Consider the following 18,197-nt stretch of genomic DNA (forward strand, 5'->3'; position numbering starts at 1 on the left):
GGAAGAAGAATACGTAAACTGTCGATCTTAATTCTTGTAATTGGAGATGTAACTGGATGTTCGTCGTCTACGAAAGCGCTTACGCAGATGATGGTTACAGGCAAAACCCACGTCAGTTAAAGGACTTACGTTGAATTAATCAAGTGAAATTACAATAATGACTCTTAAAAGAACACCTCGTAAATTACAGTAGTTTATGTGTAGTCATATCTACAATGTCAAAGTCCTCTAACACTTATGATTAAAATCAGGGTTCGGCCCGACCTTCTGATTACCTCATTGAGCATGGTTGCTCTACATGCACCAACGCGTCGGAGCCAACCTCGTGTTTGGTAGCAGGTACCTGACATCAAGGAATGGATGTACGCGCATACTCGGACAACGAAAGTTTGCTAACCAAGGATCAATTGCACTCGGCGTTCATTTGGGCTCTATAAGGATTGACATTAGACTGACACTATTCGAGTTCACTTTTATCGTCAGTTGAACCAAATTTTGACCTTCCTCGGCATTTAATAGTACAGCTGTAATATATGTAGTGTAGTTTATTACCTGCCTCCCCCGTGTTTAATTGTACCTGCCAACCCCTGCAGGGGAAGATGCAGCCAATCGGGCACTTAGGAGTCTGCATCTGGAAGATCTTCCTCAGATCTCTAGATAAAGAACAAAATGACCATCTTCGGCACAGTGTCAGACCAGTCCTTGCATATTGCAATCTTGGTATGGAACGAAAAGCTTGAAATTAAGGCAGTCTGAGACAAGCCCCTTGACAGCACGGGAAACCAGCCGGCCGATCAGGGACTTGATATCGCCGAAGTACCAAAATGCACACAAGTCGCCGTATCTCCATATCTCATAAAACGCCCTCGTTGTTATTTACGCGCCTTGGCACGGTGAAGTACGCAGGAAAGCGATGTAATGCGTAACTGATGGTTGTTCGATTGCACTTCATGCAGATAGCTTACAATGAGTACACGTGTACTGCTAGTCGCACGCGAAATGGAAAACTTCGAAGTATATTAGACATTACGTACTACACAATAGAAGAGAGATTGTCAAAAATTGAGCTGAATCCCGGAATGCTGAGAATTAGCCGATCCCCGATTTAGTGACACGGCACTACCTGTAGTACGGTATTGATCCCCCAAGTTAGTACGTAACACGTACGATACCAGGAACTGTCTAGTAAGATATTGTACCATTGGTATCAACAGACAAACATCCATTCCATGCATACCTCTATTGTATTATAATAAGCATAAAATAGGAGTGGTAAAAGTGTGGTACGTAGCACTTACCGCAGCAAAAGTTTGGTAAAATAATACAAAGCCCGGAAGGTCCAACTATCAAACGGCACAAGCCGGGAATGTTCAATTAAACGTATTAAACAACCCATTCCTTAATATACATGGGGAACAATAAATAAATCTACTTTGACGAGTTCTTCTCCTCCAGCGCCTTGAGCAGCTTTTCCACCTCTTCAGTATCGCTGCTCAGAATCTTGGCCAGGTATGCAATGCCAGTCTGCTGAGCCTTAAGCACCTTGGCGAGCTTCTCCAGCTGCTCATCGTCCCTCTCCCAGTCAATTGTCGATCCGCTACCCCCGCCATTAGTCCGTCTATACGCCTCCATCTGCTCCTTCAGGGCACGTGCCTTCTCCCGCAGCACCGTCATTCGCGCCCACACCTCGTTAATCCTGCCAAAAACGGCCGGATCGTCAATCTGTTTGTTCAACTGCTCCAGCTGTTGTTTAAGCACTTCTTCTTCCGGCTTGAGCACGAATCCACGGTTCTTGAGAACCTGGATTTTGGCGGCCAAAGACAAAGTCTTGTGGACCAAATTACTATGACGAGCCTTCATTTCTACAATTTTGACGGTAGTATGCAAATCGTGTCGAGTTGTTAGCTCGTCAAGCTTCGAGTTAATCTCATGCATCCGAGCCCGGTATGATAGAACCGTGTTCTCCTGCAGCGCAACCCGCTTCTGGAGATCAGAGAACCCGACAGCCAATACAGGTACGCTCGAGTTGTCCGGACGGCTGGCAATTGCCTTATCCCACTTCTCCTGGCTCTGTCCTGGCGGTTTCGTGTACAGCAAAGCCTGCTCTACGGGGACCTTGTTGTAGAAATAGTACTGGAATGCACAATTCGGCGAAGTAGGGTCCCATCCTTCTTTAATTCTGCCCAATTGATCCGTCACAGACGGGCTGATATTCGTCAGCTGTTGCTGCTGTTGTTGTTGTTGTTGCTGTTGGAACGTGCTCTGTTGAAACTGCTGTTGTTGTTGTTGTTGGAACGCGCTCTGCTGGAACTGTTGTTGTTGCTGCTGCTGCGGATTTGCGACACTGGCTCCTGGCCGGAACTGCGAAGTCGCAAACGTGTCCCCCTGTTTACTCCACGAGAAGCTCGGCTGTGTGTTCATTACGATATATCTCCCGAATTCCTCTGCCGGATGGGGTCGCTTTCCTGTCGTGTTTTGAAAAAATGCGAAAAATGAAAATTGTCGTGTTGTCGACGTGCGGCTCAACGTAATCTCCCAACGCGTGCGCGCGCTGAAATTTGAGCCCCATTTTATGCGGCTGAGACCGGTTCTAAATCGCCCCATGTTGTCGCGCCCGATTGAATTCTCTGGTCATCATTATCAAATATAGTCATTTATACTCGTACCGTTGCTGCTATTATCTTGCTCCACCAAACAAAAATTATTCAAAGTCACATGTTAAATTCTCAGGAATATTAACACCAACCTCCTCAATGTCGAGATCTCATGGTCGGGTAAATTAGCAGTTGGGAAGGACCAACCACCGTCGAGATTTTCGCGGTGACAAAAAATTGAAGCCCACCACCACCCCACTCGCCTGCTTACCCCCCGAATATGTCCCTAGAACGAGAGGCCGTGAACGCCCATGTGGGCGTAGTCGATACGACTCCTATGCCATCGCACATCCCCGATGTCCCGGAGGTTGGCGCGACCTCTGCGCCGCTGAAGTCGGCTTCCTTCTTCATTGGCGCGCGATGCCTGCCGTACAACGACGATTACATGCTCTGCAAGAAGGAGTCGCAGGGCAATGGCGAGCTAGACTGTCTGAAAGAGGGCCGACGAGTCACTCGATGCGCCATCTCTGTGCTCGAGGACATCAACAAGCATTGTCTCGAGGAGTTCCGAATGCACTGGAAGTGCCTCGAGCAGCAGAACCACGAGTTCTACGGGTGCAGACCGGCGGAGCGGCTGCTGAATAAGTGTGTGTTTGACAAGCTCAAGCTTGAGAAGAAGATCCCGGGCCAGCCTGCCCTGGAGACCCCAGTGCATTTGAAGGAGAAGCCCATGTATCGACCGAACCACGACGACCAGGTCTCGCTCAAGGCGTACAAGGAGGCCAAGTCCCAGGGATTGCTTTAGAAAAAACTCTCATCATGTACATCATCTAATAAGTTATTTGTCACCCCTCTGCGAAGCGGAGCCACTTCCAATTCTTTTATTAGACCCCCTGAGCTTTTTTGGTCACCAGGCCGTTAGAATTGAAATCTGCGATGGATTCCCGATTCAATTGACAATTCGAAATTCCTAGCTTTTATTATTACCATGTTGTTACATTTTATTGGTGGTTCTTTAGTCATTCAATCAATTACCGGTACAAATACAACTCCGGGGATTACCGTTAACCACTGTCAATTATCGTCGCAACTTGGGCAAACACCCAGCTTTTAATTCATTAATTGCACAGGATAATCTAATAATATACTGCACCATGTCGTCAGTCAATTACCTGTGCCATTGTAAATTACGCGTGGAGCTTCACTCTTTCTATTGGTACAGTACCTGGTAGATCACCGCCGAAGAAATTGATGTCATATTGACCTCATTTGGACATATGTTACTGATGAACTGGTACTGATATATTAAAACCACGCGGACTATTCTTTTATTATTAATTAATGTTAATGATGTGAATAAATTATCATGAGGATAGCGCTTCTACCCTTTTACCAGGAATCTCAGCAACGATTTGAAGCTCATAATTTAAGCCGGCCCATCTGGGATGCAAACATGACAGACATATCATGGCTACAAATCTGACTATTTTATAAAAACTTTTAAATGCCACCTCTCTTATCAGTGAGTGATTTGCTTCCTACTGTAGATCGAGAATTGCCAATATCAATAACACTAACCGTCAATTGCGGCACTATAGTACCGGCACCGATGCGTATAATCCCAATTGATCTGTATCAATAGATAAACCAAAATAGATACCAGTAATTATGGCATAGGAATGTCCAAAAAAGTACGTAATCGCTCATTGGTTTTCAAACCAATACTCTATCAGTTATTCATGGAATGAGTACAGCAATACTCGGAGATGACCAATTCAGGACCCGTGTGTAATTTGTGTATTCATAGCATTTATGAGTAAAATAGAATAAATAAAATATGCTCAGATATTCTTTTAACAGTTCAACTGGATTGAAGAATGCGTCGAGAGTCCCTAGAGTGTGATACGGTACGTACTCATAGACAGATATCGTTACACCTTGCTACGCACCACATATAGCCATTTCATGCATTTACAAATAATACCAGTCTATCAGTGAAAATGCAATGGCAATTCGCAAGGTTCATCCCCAGTTTCCCCAAAATGATTCCTATCCCAATATACCACTCAGGATACAGTATCAAAATGAATTTGGTGGTTGATCACAGACCCCGACGTAACACCGAAAAACAGTCCCCCATGAATAATGGATTGAATTTTTACAAATATATACAAAGCAAATATTTTAGAATCGGCCCTTGATGAGATCGAAAGCCAGTGGGGCTAGAAACCAGTTAGTTAGCAACCATACACACTATATACACGCCAAAAAAAAAGGGGGAACATACCAGTCCACAAAGCGGCAGCAATGTAGATAGCCTGCTTGACAATGTTCTGAGCGTTCTGAGTAAGCAGCTTAAGCTCTTCGTCGCTTGGAGGAGGTGGTGGTCCGCCGAACATCTTTTTATTATTCTTTCCTGAACTGTTCAAATCGAGAATATGAAAGGTTTTCAAAAAGCCGGAGAGGGCGGACATTAAATTTGGGACCAACCCACCCACCACCGCCTCCATTTTGACCACCCAGAGGAGCAACCCACAATGTCGGACGACGAGGAGAGGATGAGCCAACACGAGGAGGAGGAAGTGAAGCAGGAGGACAAGGAGGAGAACAAGAAAGTCGCCAGCGATGTTGAAGAGGACGCTCTGTCCGATGTCGACGAGGATCAGTTCAAGCAGGAAGAAAAGCCCATCGACGAATCAGTATACAACATCAAGGTCCAGAAGCGCACTGGAAGCGAATTCACAGCATACGAGCCTGCCGAGAAGAAGCGGGAGAAGTCGCACAAGCGAAGCGCCGAAGCAGAGGACCAAGAAAACGACTTTAGCGATGCCGAAGAGCAGGAAGAAGAGGTTGATCCGGAGACGCGCCAGAGACGCGAACTCGAGCGGAGGATGGACGAAGCATTGAAGGGCAATAAAAAGCGCAAGAAGAAGCTGGATGGAGACGATTTGGAGCAGATGCAGGACGAGAAGATCCAGCAGCTGCGAAATCAAATGTATGCTGCGGCTCAGGCCGACGGCGAGAGCATCCGAACCGGCGTCCCAGCCGTGAACAAGCTCCAGCTGCTGCCAGAAGTGCGGGCTGTTTTGCAGAAGCAGACTCTGGCAGACTCTATTCTCGATAACAACCTACTGGAGGCGATCCGGATGTGGCTGGAGCCGTTACCAGATGCATCGCTTCCGGCGTTCGAGATCCAGAAGGAGCTATTTGCGGCGATTGAGCGGCTTCCTATTAAGACTATCCATCTCAGAGAAAGCGGGCTGGGCAAGGTTGTGCTGTTCTACCAGCGATCCAAGCGGCCGCAGCTGAACATTAAGCGAACTGCCGATAAGCTCATTGGAGACTGGACGCGGCCAATTATGGGGCGATCGGACAATTATCGGGACAAGTATGTGGCGAGCAGGGTATATGACCCAGAAGAAATGCTGGCTATGTCGCGATCGGTGGGGGCTATGCGTAAGGGCTCTGTTTCGGCGTCTAGTATGAGGTCTCCGGCTGAGGCAGCGGCCATTCGGCGAAACCGAGCGCATATTCCCGAAGCCCGGGGCGTTTCTTTCGACGTTGCGCCCAAGTCTACTGTTCCAGCGGGCCATGTTGCTCCTGGGAACCGGGGCGACGATGCGTTTAGGAGTATCCGGCAGAAGATGCAGAACCGTGGCGTCAAGGGCAAGAAGTCCGGTGTCAGTATCGAGGGCAAGGAGCTGCGTCACTAACCCATTTTTTCATGATCATTTATTGTTATTTGTTGTTATTTGTTTGTCGTATAAAATATAGTTATGTTGAACCGTTCTTTATTCCTTCTACGCTACCAGTATTTCCTGGGGCCAGCCCCAGACCCCGTAGCTCCGCTTCGCGGAGGGCTCGTTATGATTATTCTGCTTGAACACTTTCTCCGCTTCAGGATTCCTCTTTGAACATCCAAAAACGAATTCATGGTAACAGATTAATCGGTAACATTGAATGATTATCAGTTGTAGACTCGATTTCGGCACTTACTTGCCATGTAGTTTGTAGTTATGCGTGCTGGCACATATTGCTTAGCTCTTGAATACCAGTAGAAAAACACCTTACGGCATTGAACCATACGTACAATTGTAATGCAATCTCGTGTATGTGCAGGTAATTAATCAGGAGATGGTAGATTATTAGGTTATAAGGTAGCGCATTTGTCCATTTTTACATCTGTCATATCGAACGGAGAGCCATTAACTTTGCGATACGGTCAATTGTACCAATTACCGGTTAGGTACCAGTTATTCACATTAATTGACATTTCAGCTGTTAGGATACTAAAGAGACAGTCGCATTATGTAAGTACAAACAACATAATAACATGTATCAACCCTCTACAGAATAATTGTATCCAACGGGTTCTACTGCACTATATGAGTACTGGTACTGCTACAGGTTTTGTTTATTTGTGGAAACTCTTACCGGTAGTGTCTGGTGAAACAACCCGAGACAACAAATTCGAAGCCTGTCGCCAGCTATCTAGGAATAACTAAGCCAATTTGCATTAATACTATTCCCCGAAATTGGTACTTAGCATAAACCGGTTGGATTAATAATGGCTGGTGGTCAAATATCATGATAAATTATACACTTTACAAATGTAGACATTTTTGGCGGAGGAAATGTTGCAGCAGTTTAGGATCGTGGCTTCTCCTTCTTCTCCTTCCACAAAGCAAGGAGGGAGACACCAGAGACCTTGACGACCTTGAATCGGACACCTGGAATATCACCCTTGGCCTTGCCCTTTCGACCGAAACCGGCGAGCAAAACCTCGTCGTTCTCGTCAACGTAGTTGAGGCAACCGTCATTTGGCACAAAGGCAGTGACCTTCTTACCGTTCTTGATGAGCTGGACTCGGACACACTTTCGAATAGCAGAGTTTGGCTGCTTGGCCTCGACACCAATCTTCTCAAGAACAATACCCTTGGCGTGGGAGGAGCCACCGAATGGAGAGGACTTGTAAGCAGTGCCGAGAAGTCGCTTCTTGTAAGCCAAATCGGCCCATCGGTTCTCTCGTCGAGAAGTTCGCAGCTTTCGCGCGGAGTTCAACCCTCTTGGCTTTGACATTTTTGCTTCGGTGAAGTTGGTGTGATGTGAACAGAAGGGTCTTTTTCTTCTTTTTCCAATGCCTAACGTGATGCGCCGCTGAAATTTTTCCCCCCTCTCCGGCGTACTTCTCAGCACCCTCCCAACTTTGGTCCCATTTCATTCCAGGGCACGGGAAACCCTATGAGTTCGCGCACGCAGCGAAAAAATGTACTGAAGTGTGACTGACTCTTTCCCGATTCGGACATGTAACCTCCCAGCCGCATCATATGCCGCATCACCTGCGGCTTGGTCTAGACCTGTAGTAATTGTATATTGGCAACCAACACAGCTGTAGGGTTATATTGGCCTAGACCTATAGTAGTGATTGCGCATATCTTTTTTTTTCTATATACGTAACTTGAAAAAAAAAACTCCTTAGGATGCGTTGTTTTGTTCATTGAGTGGTATACGTGCTAAAAGCGGTGATTGGGGAGACCCCCTAGGACCTACGGTATAGTATGTAGAGAGATTCTGGCGCTATTATTGTTTCGATATGCACAGTTGTGTGGAGTGGACTCCAGTAATTATTAACAGATATTCAATATCCACTGACTTGATTGATGCTCTGGAAAAGTAATGGCAGAGGGTTTTTTAGGATACTATACCATGAGATATCGGTATCAATTGACTACTGTATATGCATGTTGGATACCGATTGACGATTTAATACCAATTACTAGTGCACTATTCATATCGAGATGCCTTGTTGCATATTCCTATTCCAGCTTCCGCAAGATGACTTCGCGGTTCACCACACGACTTTACTACTTGATTGCACACCATGATGAGTACATACCAGTCTCCACCCTAACCAGACCACGAAGTACTACCACCGCGATAGTAGAAGCTGCTTCCAAAATACTTTGATTTGAGGGTTAATCCGCCCCCTCATCTTGGCGCTATTACGGTAATACTAGTGGGGTGTTAATATCAGGCGTGCGGCTCGTGCGGCTCACCGCGCAACCATCACGGGTATTATTCATTTAATCTCTAGAGAAAAAAAAAGAGCGACATTGCGAGCATTTCGAGCTTTTATGCATTCGATCTCTTCCGAGCCATTCCCTATCAAAGACAGTCTTTTCATGGGCTATATATTCGGAACTCATTATCGGTTGGCAAATATTCTAGCCGAGGTTCAACATATCCCAGCCCCCCACTCTCGAATACACGCATGAAGTGCTAATAACCCCCTTGAGATAAGACTTGAAAGACGGTTTTAAAAACATCCAAAATGGCCCAGAAAATGGCCCGCAAATTATGGACTAGACCGCGGCAGTGGAGATAGTCCCCCCCTTCGATTAACCTATCTGGATAGGCAATGGGTAATGCGGGTCTATGGATCACGGTTGGCTCGTTCGGCCCGAAAGTCCCACTATCATCGCCTACTTCCCCGCTGTTTCAAAGGTTTCTCCACTGCAATAGGTCTCTGCGAATAGGCATGCCGGCTCGGTAGGATCCTACTCTAGAGCTATACAGGTAGGAAACAGACCGTTTTACGTAGGGGGCAATATATATAAACCAGTTGTTTTCTTGCGCATTTACCATTTGAACTCTTTTTTTCATCCTAACTCTTTTCCAGGGTTATTGATAAAAAGAATCTCTTTTTCGGGGTTACAGGTAAAAGAATGACCACCAATACCTCTACGAGGGACTTCAAATTCAGCGACGATGTCGCCAAACGTCTCGGTAACTACCCTCTAACTACCCTGGATGGCGTCGACGAGTCAAGCGACATCCTCGACAGCTCCCCCCAGCTGTGCCATGTGCCTCTAGGCGAGGTCCAGGCCATTCCAATTTCAGGCACCAAGACCGAAGGCTACTCTGAGGTCTACCGTAACGTCAAGTCGCCAAACAAGCTCGTTTCCACCTACCACCCCCATATCTCTACCGTCTACGAGGCATTTGAGAAGATCCTCGAATACTGCCCCGGAAGGGACTGCCTCGGAGAGCGGAAGTACGACGAGAGCATCAAGGACTGGGCCAAGAATTACTCGTGGCTTAGCTACGCTGAGGTCGCACAGCGACGTAACAACTTTGGCTCTGGTATCGTTCACGTAGTTGAGAAGCACGCCAACCTCACTCCGCGGGACCGAAACTACATTGTAGCCGTTTATGGCCCCAACTGCATCAACTGGGTCGTCGCCGACTTGGCGTGCCAGACGCAGAACCTGCCGACTGTCTGCCTGTACGATACGCTGGGCCCGGATACCTCGGAGTACATTCTCAACTTCTGTGAGTCTCCGGTGGTCGTAGTTTCACTGGCCAACCTTCCAAAGATCCTTAGGCTGGCCCCGAAGCTGCCGCACCTCAAGGCGGTAGTCTCGCTGGATCCGCTAAAGTCGTCCCGCGAGTTCGAGGCTCCTGGCCATACGAAGAAGGAGCTTTTGTCCGAGTGGGCTGCTGAGCTGGGCCTGGGTCTCTATACTATGGATGAGGTTGAGCTGTGGGGCATTGAGAAGCCCCTGGCTCATAACCCACCAACGCGAGACGACATCTACGCCATTAACTTCACCTCCGGCACCACCGGTAACCCAAAGGGAGCCATTCTCACCCACGCCAACGTTATTGCCGGTATTACTCAGGTGCGAGCGAACCTTTCCCATATATCCGCCCATAAGAACCTGACCGGTTACTCGTTCCTGCCATTGGCGCACATTTACGAGCGAATTACCCTGTGTAGCTCTCTGGTTAGCGGCGTCAGGCAGGGCTACCCCCACGGCCCATTGACTGAGATTCTCGATGATATCGCCGTGATTAAGCCTCATGGTGTCACCATGGTGCCCCGAGTGCTCAACCGAATCGCCACTTCGCTCAAGGCTGCCACCATTGAGGCTCCAGGTCTTGCCGGTGCCCTCTCGCGAAGGGCCCTACAGGCCAAGCTGGATCACCTTCACAAGACTGGCTCTTATTCTCACCCATTCTGGGACCGGGTCTGGTCTAACAAGATCCGAAAGAAGCTGGGCTTTGAGAACCTCCAGTACTTGGTAACCGGTTCGGCCCCATTGTCCAAGGAAAATATTGAGTTCCTCAAGGTTGCTCTGGGCACTGAGCTCAACCAGGGCTACGGCCTTACCGAGTCTCTCTCCGGTATCTGCGTCACCCAGCCGCTCGACCGAGAAACCGGCTCCTGCGGTCCAATTGGCGTTGCCTGTGAGGTGCGGCTTCGAGATGTGCCGGACTACGGTTACACTTCCGATGACAAGCCAGAGCCCCGAGGAGAGATTATGCTCCGGGGCCCCCAGATCTTCGCTGGTTACTACCAGAACAACGAGAAGACGGATGAAGCATTCGATAAGGATGGTTGGTTCCACACTGGCGATGTCGGCAAGATTGACAAGTACGGCAGAATCCATATCATTGACCGAGTCAAGAACTTCTTCAAGCTTGCTCAGGGTGAATACATTGGTGCTGAGAAGATCGAGAACGCCTACACTGCGCGGTGCTCGATGGTAGCCCAGATCTTCGTCACCGGCGTTTCAACGGAGACTTTCCTCGTTTCCGTGGTTGGCATCAACCCGGACACCTACGCTCCATGGGTCTCGAAGATTTTGGGCAAGCAGATTGCTGCTGCCGACCTGCTTGGTCTGAGCGAGACCTTCAAGGACAAGAAGGTGCGACGTGCCTTCCTTAAGGCGCTGAACGATTCTGTCGAGCCTGGCGTGCTGCATGGTTTCGAGCGGGTCAAGAACGTACGACTTGCCATTGAGCCGCTTAACCAAGACAACGAGACGGTTACGCCGACCCTCAAGATCAAGCGAAACGTGGCTGATAAGGTCTTCAAGGAAGAAGTTGAGGAGATGTACAGGGAGGGCGAGCAGTATTCCGCCAATGCGGCCAAGCTCTAATTATTTATCCTAACTAGAATAGATCGTTCTCTATACAATCTATACATTTGATGGTTAATTGATCCTACTCCACTACCTCTCGGGGCTTATTAGATGATTGATAGAATGTTTACGCTCCCACCTGCAATTGGTTGACTCCGTAATAAAAGGAGAGTTTCAGTTGCCGTTATCTGAATCTTGGTCATTTACTGTGAGATTATACGATACATGTAATCAGTACTGTATCTGGTACAGTGGCAGTTGTAGCTCGTATAATAGAATGAATAAATCTATACCTGATACAGAGATGCATATTGCTCGAATAATAAAATGAAGTGGAAGGCGAGGGGACCTCTTATCCGTCCACTAGAACGACACATAACAAAGTCATCAGAATAAAGATAAATAATTAATCTAATCAGCGTTATTGCCCAGAAATAATACATATCGCTCGAATATTGGGGTCCCCCTAGCCCGGGCCCGTGGGGCTCCGCCGCACGGAAAAACTAATGTATCAAATTAATATTCAAAAAAAAAATCAAATTATGGTACCGGTAATCTAGACTCCACCTAGAATTTCAAAGGGTGACCTCGAATGCCCCAGAACCCATAGAAGCTGTGTTTGATCGTAGATGATATCATCATACAAAGTCCTTTATGATCCAGAACATAAGCGTAACAAATGCGACGCGTCTTCAGCTAAGCGGGGAAAACGATCAGTTCATTGTTGATTCTCACCGCACGCAATCACATCGCTTGTCTTTGACGTGAGACTACAGGCAATCCCCACAAGATACGATTATTTATACGAAGAATTATGAAGATTTTCAATAAATTTATAAATATTATCGTAAATAGTGAATTTGTCGTTTTTACGTGGATATTTTCTTATATACACATTTGCACCTAACCGCATACCAACGGGTAGGTCGGGTGGTCAAAGTATTAACAATTCATCTGCCAAGAGAAACAAGGAAATGTCTGTCATTGCTGGTCTTGGACCATCCTACAAACTCCATCACTAGCTCCTCCACTTTCCAGAATACACTTGTAGGTTATTATGACACCCTGAAATTGAATTCTCCAGTAGATCAGTCATAGACATCACGAGATATAGACAAGGACAGTTGCTGAAGAAAAAAGGATGTGGAGAAAGAGACTTTGAAAGTATATAAACTGGCTACATGCACGGGTCATCCGAGGGCCAGCCACTCCGTTGAAAGGCAAACCTGGCCGGCCCTCGAGAGCTCCATGAGGCGACCCCATCGGAATTCACGATGTACACTCTACGTGTTCAAGCGTAGATGACTACCGAAAGCTCACAATGGTTTATTACATAGGCGCCAGTGAACAACTACATTCAATTGCCTGGAGTGGCTCATGCGACGCGAAGTATCCCCCCTGTACTTTTATCATTACTTGCGACGCATTGTACATTAGTCCCCATGTCAGAACATCGTTCTTGTACATATACTTTCCATTCCCCAACGAGCAAGCGACAAGCGACGGCTAAATAAAGTGTTTGGTAGGTGGCATTTAGCAAGAAGTTTGCGCAATATAGAAAAGTTGATGTTACTATATCAAATAAACTATAATAATCAATCCGTAAATAGTGCTGTTGAGGGCTTCCCTTCGGTTCTCTTCTTCATTCCTGCGATTCTCATGGCCGATAGTGTCAGAGAGTCAGTAGTAGTCAAAGATAAAGCCAACTACAGACAGTAAAAGATAATCAACTATAAATACAATGTCTACTGACTATTAGAGAGTCTAGGTCTTCTAATTAGGTCCATACGAGGGGGTTCTAGGGGCTACGCCCCTAGCCACGGGGTTTGGGGCAGAGCCCCAAGGACAGCCGTATGATGATAAGCCAGTGACCGTTGACGCCAAACCCGAGCTTGAGAGTGCACAGATTTGAATAGTTGGCTAGTCAAAGTACTCCTTAAAGAGTTAACAAGTAATATAAATGAAACTACAGTAAGCCGTACTATGGAATTATGTGAAGTGGGTCGATGGCTGGCCGGGAAGTTTTCACAACCCCACCCGACTATACTATAGAATGGCAAGATGAGCGACCTCACGCTGTACGGCCATGAGAGTTACGAAGACATCACGATCCAGTTCCAGCAGGAGGCCAAGAAGCTGAAGGTGGGCGATCTCGCCAAGGATGATTTTTTCACGCTGTTCAGCGGCGTTCACGCGCTGGAGATTGGCAACGACAAAATGGACACCGGACAGACCTATCGTCCGAAGCATGAGGAGCTGGCGGGTCTCCCTCGGGTAGAGAGCCGGGAGGACTTAATTGAGCTTCTGGATGAGGTACTGGCGCGAGAGATGGCATGGCACACAGGGTCCATCCTCATGCAGAACGTCATCAGTTGTTTGTATATCGAGGATATGCTCGACGAAATCAAGCTACTGGCGGTTCAGAATGATCTGACAGTGCTGGATGTTGAGGTTCGGACGTGGTTCGGCGTCCTGCGGGCGTATATCCTCGCTACGGTCAAGGCAGTTGACTTGTGCGCTAAAATCATCAAAAACGCAACAGCTATATACCCAGAGGAGGATATCGTCGTAGACACATGCGGCTACTCTTTTCTTGAGAGCGTTCCGATGGACCAATTGGTGCACGTTGTCAAGTCAGCGCTACAGTTTGTAAAGGAGCAGGGCAATGACCTTGAGATTAAGCGAAGATTGGAGCTGAGGATCCGGTTCCTTCATATTTTGAATGAGAAGATTCCCAGGGAGGTCTCCGGGCACTTTGCCAATGCCAAGAAGCTGATTTCCAGTATTAGTCCGTTTACCGGGGAAAAGCGGTTCGAGGCAGCCTTTTCAACGGGTGTCCAGGCTCGAGTCAGTAACCCGAGCCCGCTTAGAGAGCTCAAGAGCGTAGAGAAGCCTTATGAACACCTGCTACAAATTATTGAAGGCATTGAGGCTCTTATTCCCGTCATGTCTATTCAGAAATCGAACGACCTCCTGGCGTTCTTCCTCACGTTTTCGTCCAAAAGACCCCGGACTCTGCCTATAGTAAGGGCCATGCTGCAAGGCGTTCTCACCAAGACAAAGCTGTTGTCACAGCCGCTGAAATCGTGGGTTCTTAAGGACCTAAAGGAGATCTCGTGCGGTGCTTACGACCATGTTTTAGAGAGCAATAATGACGCCATTGTGCGAAACTTGGACGCTTTTCTCGAGTCCGCGACTCTCTGCTACGCCGATTTGCTTACCGTCATGTGCCAGAATAGACCCCGACAGCGCCAGAACCTTGCCCACTGCATTATCTCCTTTGATAGCCTCCAAGTGGCTGCCGAAGAGCTCGAAGAGTTGTTTAAATCCTGCGTTCCGCGAGAACTCATGCGCACTGCGGACGGTGGAGTCAGTGATGCCATGCCCATCGCGTCCTGGGTGTATCTGCGGAAGTTGAATATCATGATCTGGGTCGTACTTCTTGGGTTCGAGCTCGATATTTACAAGCTGTGGGAATATTCACGCATGTATTACTACGCAGACTACCTTTTCACGGCGCTTAACGAGCACCTCGACCGCGTTCAAACCTACCTCACGCAGAAACGCATGGGCAAGCCTGCCCAACGGGCTGCTGTAGAATCAGCCCTGGGCTACCTTAATGCTTTACAATTGGAGTCCACGGCTCTTAGACATCTCTGTTTGGCTAATATGTACCTGACGCACGCCTACGACCTGAAGGGCTATATTACTTCTCCAGAGTCCTCTTCCACTACGACGACCCCCGAGCTGTTGTACAAATTGCGCATGAAGCCGTTCTCCTCGGTTGGGGTGCCTGAATTGCCCTCTTTCGAGAACTTTACGTCGTACAAGCAGGCGCTCGATGATCCAGCCCAGCTGGCCGATTTGGCAAAAACAGCCGCCAACAACTGTAAATCTCTTATTGATAACCTTGGTCCATTGGCAAAGGGGAATTCTGATCTAGATCTGCTCAAGCGAAGTGCCGTGGGGGTGTTTGTTTCTAGTTCAACGCTGACGAAGCCACCATCTGATGCTGAGGTAGTAGTTCAGCGTGACGGATACCATGGCTTCTTCCCGGTTACCATTCTCAAGACCAAGGAGGGCTAATTCCATAATAGATGTCATCGTTCGAGACGAAGAGGAGGAGTAAGCATTTTATGAGCTGGCGTGACTAGAGATGGTAGAGGCATTATGTATCATTAGCTATGTGCCTTTTTAATTGTATCAACTCATTAGAATCTACCAATTTTCTCTTAATTGTATCGACTCAGTAGACTTTGATCAATTTCGATGTCTCCTAATTGTATCGACTCAATACATCACCGATCACTTTAACTGTATCAATACACTACTTGATATTTAGAAGCAATGACTGATACACTACCAGAGAACTTATTCGAGGTCCCCTCAACCTCACTGGGGGCTCCGCGGAGATCAGGTTAATATGTCGACGATGCTTGTAACAGGGGGGTTTGGGGGCAGAGCCCCCAACTACGGGAGCTCGAGGGCTGGCCCTCGAAAACCCACCAGCCATGGTAATTGGGTGCTCCTGCCAGAAGTGAGCAATGACTTGCCGTAGTTAAATGAAAGGTCTAGCATACTTTGCTAAACACCTACTAGCAACAGGGCACCCGCGTTTTCTATACAAGAGGCGTTATTTTTAGCATTACTATAAAGTGTATGAGAGTGGTGAGTGTATACAATTAGAACAGTTCGTCAAGGTATGGCAGCTCAGCAACGTTGCCAACGACTGACAGGGCAGCCTTGCTCTTAAGGGCCTGCTCGGCGCTCTTCTGGACAGCGGCGACGTTGACAGCACCAAAGTCAACAGCCTCGGCAGCAAGGCTGTAGACAAAGTCGGACTCAGATCGAGCAGCGTCGGCGAACTTGGTCTGGGCAACGGCTCGCTTGACCAGCTCCTCAGAAATGCCGTGCACCTCCTTAAGAGCATGGACAGCCTCCTTGGCACCGGCCTTGACAGCGGCAGCAGAGGAGCCGGTGATGGTGATGTGCAGCAAATCGGCGTCGGAGTAGGAGGAGACGGCGGCCTTGATGGTGGAACCGGTCTTGAGGCCGGCCAGGGCGAGTGGAGACTGGCCAAGCGACCACTTGACGGCAGATCCAGAGCCGCCGAGAGCATTGGCGAGCACAGCGTTAGCTGGCGATGCAGAGAGTGGGAAGGCAATGACTACGGCGTTGCCAGAGGCAGACGAAGTTCGGGACTCCCCGCCAAAGAGATGGGTCTTTGGAGAGGTCAGGGAAGAGCCCGATGGAAGCTTCTTGAACTTGGAGTCAACCAGGTCGACAAGATCGTCAACATTGACGCCGGAACCGTAGACGGTGATGTTGGCCTTGGTGTAGGCCTCTCGAGCGAAAGTCTCGACATTGTCCCGCGTCAGTGGCGAGTACTCCTGGACGTAGAGTGGGTTGCCCAGACCTCGTCGGAAGGCAATCTGGTGGGCGTTCTCGAGGGCGAGGGCAGTCGCGTCCGAGTTGAATCGCTTGGCCTCAGAGATGGACTGTGGCAGAACCTGCTCATCAAACTCGTACTGCTTGTACAGAGTGTTGGCGACCACGTCGGCAATGCTGTCGACGTAGAATGGCAGGCCTGGTCGCAGGAACTCGGCGCTCAATTGAATGTTCTCTCGCGACACCGAGGCGCCGTAGACACCAGAGGTCAGCTCGCTCTCTCGGTATCGTCGAAGGCCCGACTTGGTGGAGGTTCGGGTGTTGAAAGCAAAGTTCTTGAGCGCCTGACTGGCACCAATCTGGGGGCTGTATCGGGAACCGGCTCGCACGACCACGGCCACCTTGGAGACCGGGGAGTCCGAGTCTCGGGCGACGACCTTTACGCCAGAGACCTCCGTCTTGGTGGACAACTGTCGAGCAGCGGCTCGGATAGCAGAAACTCGGCTAGACAACATGGCTTCTTGTGTAAAGAAGAGAGATTTTGCGTAGGGTTGGTTTGGGCACCTTGGGAGGTTTTTTTTCAACTCAACATTTTCTGCGAAAAATCCCAAATTCCCGGCCCGTGATTGGTCGGATCGTCAAAACTCCGGTAACCGCGACTAGGCCTTTTGCAATTGGCGTCAATTGGGGTCGGAAAAAATTGGCCTCAACGACTATTCATAAGGGATCGCGGTTATTTTGAACCCAGTCTTCCAGAGGACGAGCAATGCCAGTTTTCTCTCTGCCTATTTCGTATGGTTCCATTCCGTCTCAGCAAATCACCTCCCAAGAAATTATGTGCGGCTGCCTCCCTCCACCACCCATTCACTAGGAAGCATTACGCCAGACCATACTAAAATAGGATCTTTTTGAGCCATTGGCAGTTCGCCCGTTTACTTTTCTACTTGGATTATTCAAGATGGGCTTTCTATCCCGATCATGGCTTGAACTACTAGGTGGTCTATACTAACGGTACACAATACTCCTTGTATCAGGATATGATATGGTGTACCGGGTAACAGTTACATAGCACAATTATAACTACGATACTACAAGATCAAAGTAAATTGTCGATAAACGAGGGATAAAAGAAAGTGAAAAGCGAAATTGTGGCAATTTTATTTGAATCGCGTATTAAACGCGCGACGCGTTCCCTTTGTTTAATATCCACGTGATTGAGCCCCATTCCACGCGGCTCGGCGTTCTAACTTGCGCTCGCGCATTGTATGTCCTCTATTTGCGTAATCTT

The 18,197-nt window shown here is 48.2% G+C and overlaps 8 protein-coding genes across 8 annotated transcripts; 4 read left to right on the top strand and 4 right to left on the bottom strand.

Annotated features, from left to right (window-relative positions):
* Positions 1-1,428: 1,428 nt before the first annotated feature.
* On the bottom strand, positions 1,429-2,421 carry NUP57 (FG-nucleoporin NUP57; the record flags this gene model as incomplete). Its single annotated transcript, XM_076687152.1, has 1 exon — positions 1,429-2,421. One exon carries the CDS (start codon positions 2,419-2,421, stop codon positions 1,429-1,431), a length of 993 nt encoding a protein of 330 aa, XP_076538625.1.
* Positions 2,422-2,874: 453 nt separating this feature from the next.
* TRVA0_051S00694 (coiled-coil-helix-coiled-coil-helix domain-containing protein) lies at positions 2,875-3,399 on the top strand (the record flags this gene model as incomplete). The annotated part of the gene is made up of 1 exon (XM_076687153.1): positions 2,875-3,399. One exon carries the CDS (start codon positions 2,875-2,877, stop codon positions 3,397-3,399), a length of 525 nt encoding a protein of 174 aa, XP_076538626.1.
* Positions 3,400-4,778: 1,379 nt separating this feature from the next.
* On the bottom strand, positions 4,779-4,993 carry TOM5 (Tom5p; the record flags this gene model as incomplete). Its single annotated transcript, XM_076687154.1, has 2 exons — positions 4,779-4,816; positions 4,882-4,993. The coding sequence occupies 2 exons, from the start codon at positions 4,991-4,993 to the stop codon at positions 4,779-4,781; spliced, it is 150 nt and encodes a 49-aa protein (XP_076538627.1).
* Positions 4,994-5,131: 138 nt separating this feature from the next.
* On the top strand, positions 5,132-6,307 carry SPN1 (transcription factor SPN1; the record flags this gene model as incomplete). Its single annotated transcript, XM_076687155.1, has 1 exon — positions 5,132-6,307. The coding sequence occupies one exon, from the start codon at positions 5,132-5,134 to the stop codon at positions 6,305-6,307; it is 1,176 nt and encodes a 391-aa protein (XP_076538628.1).
* A 934-nt stretch (positions 6,308-7,241) lies between these two features.
* Positions 7,242-7,673, bottom strand: RPS23B (40S ribosomal protein uS12 RPS23B; the record flags this gene model as incomplete). The annotated part of the gene is made up of 1 exon (XM_076687156.1): positions 7,242-7,673. The coding sequence occupies one exon, from the start codon at positions 7,671-7,673 to the stop codon at positions 7,242-7,244; it is 432 nt and encodes a 143-aa protein (XP_076538629.1).
* Positions 7,674-9,319: 1,646 nt separating this feature from the next.
* On the top strand, positions 9,320-11,539 carry FAA2 (medium-chain fatty acid-CoA ligase FAA2; the record flags this gene model as incomplete). Its single annotated transcript, XM_076687157.1, has 1 exon — positions 9,320-11,539. One exon carries the CDS (start codon positions 9,320-9,322, stop codon positions 11,537-11,539), a length of 2,220 nt encoding a protein of 739 aa, XP_076538630.1.
* A 2,043-nt stretch (positions 11,540-13,582) lies between these two features.
* On the top strand, positions 13,583-15,607 carry MAK10 (Mak10p; the record flags this gene model as incomplete). The annotated part of the gene is made up of 1 exon (XM_076687158.1): positions 13,583-15,607. The coding sequence occupies one exon, from the start codon at positions 13,583-13,585 to the stop codon at positions 15,605-15,607; it is 2,025 nt and encodes a 674-aa protein (XP_076538631.1).
* A 596-nt stretch (positions 15,608-16,203) lies between these two features.
* QCR2 (ubiquinol--cytochrome-c reductase subunit 2) lies at positions 16,204-17,424 on the bottom strand (the record flags this gene model as incomplete). Its single annotated transcript, XM_076687159.1, has 1 exon — positions 16,204-17,424. One exon carries the CDS (start codon positions 17,422-17,424, stop codon positions 16,204-16,206), a length of 1,221 nt encoding a protein of 406 aa, XP_076538632.1.
* Between the last annotated feature and the right edge of the window lie 773 nt (positions 17,425-18,197).

The sequence above is a fragment of the Trichomonascus vanleenenianus genome (assembly GCF_965637985.1).
Source record: "Trichomonascus vanleenenianus strain CLIB 3782 genome assembly, contig: TRVA0_051S, whole genome shotgun sequence".
NCBI lineage: Eukaryota > Fungi > Ascomycota > Dipodascomycetes > Dipodascales > Trichomonascaceae > Blastobotrys > Blastobotrys vanleenenianus.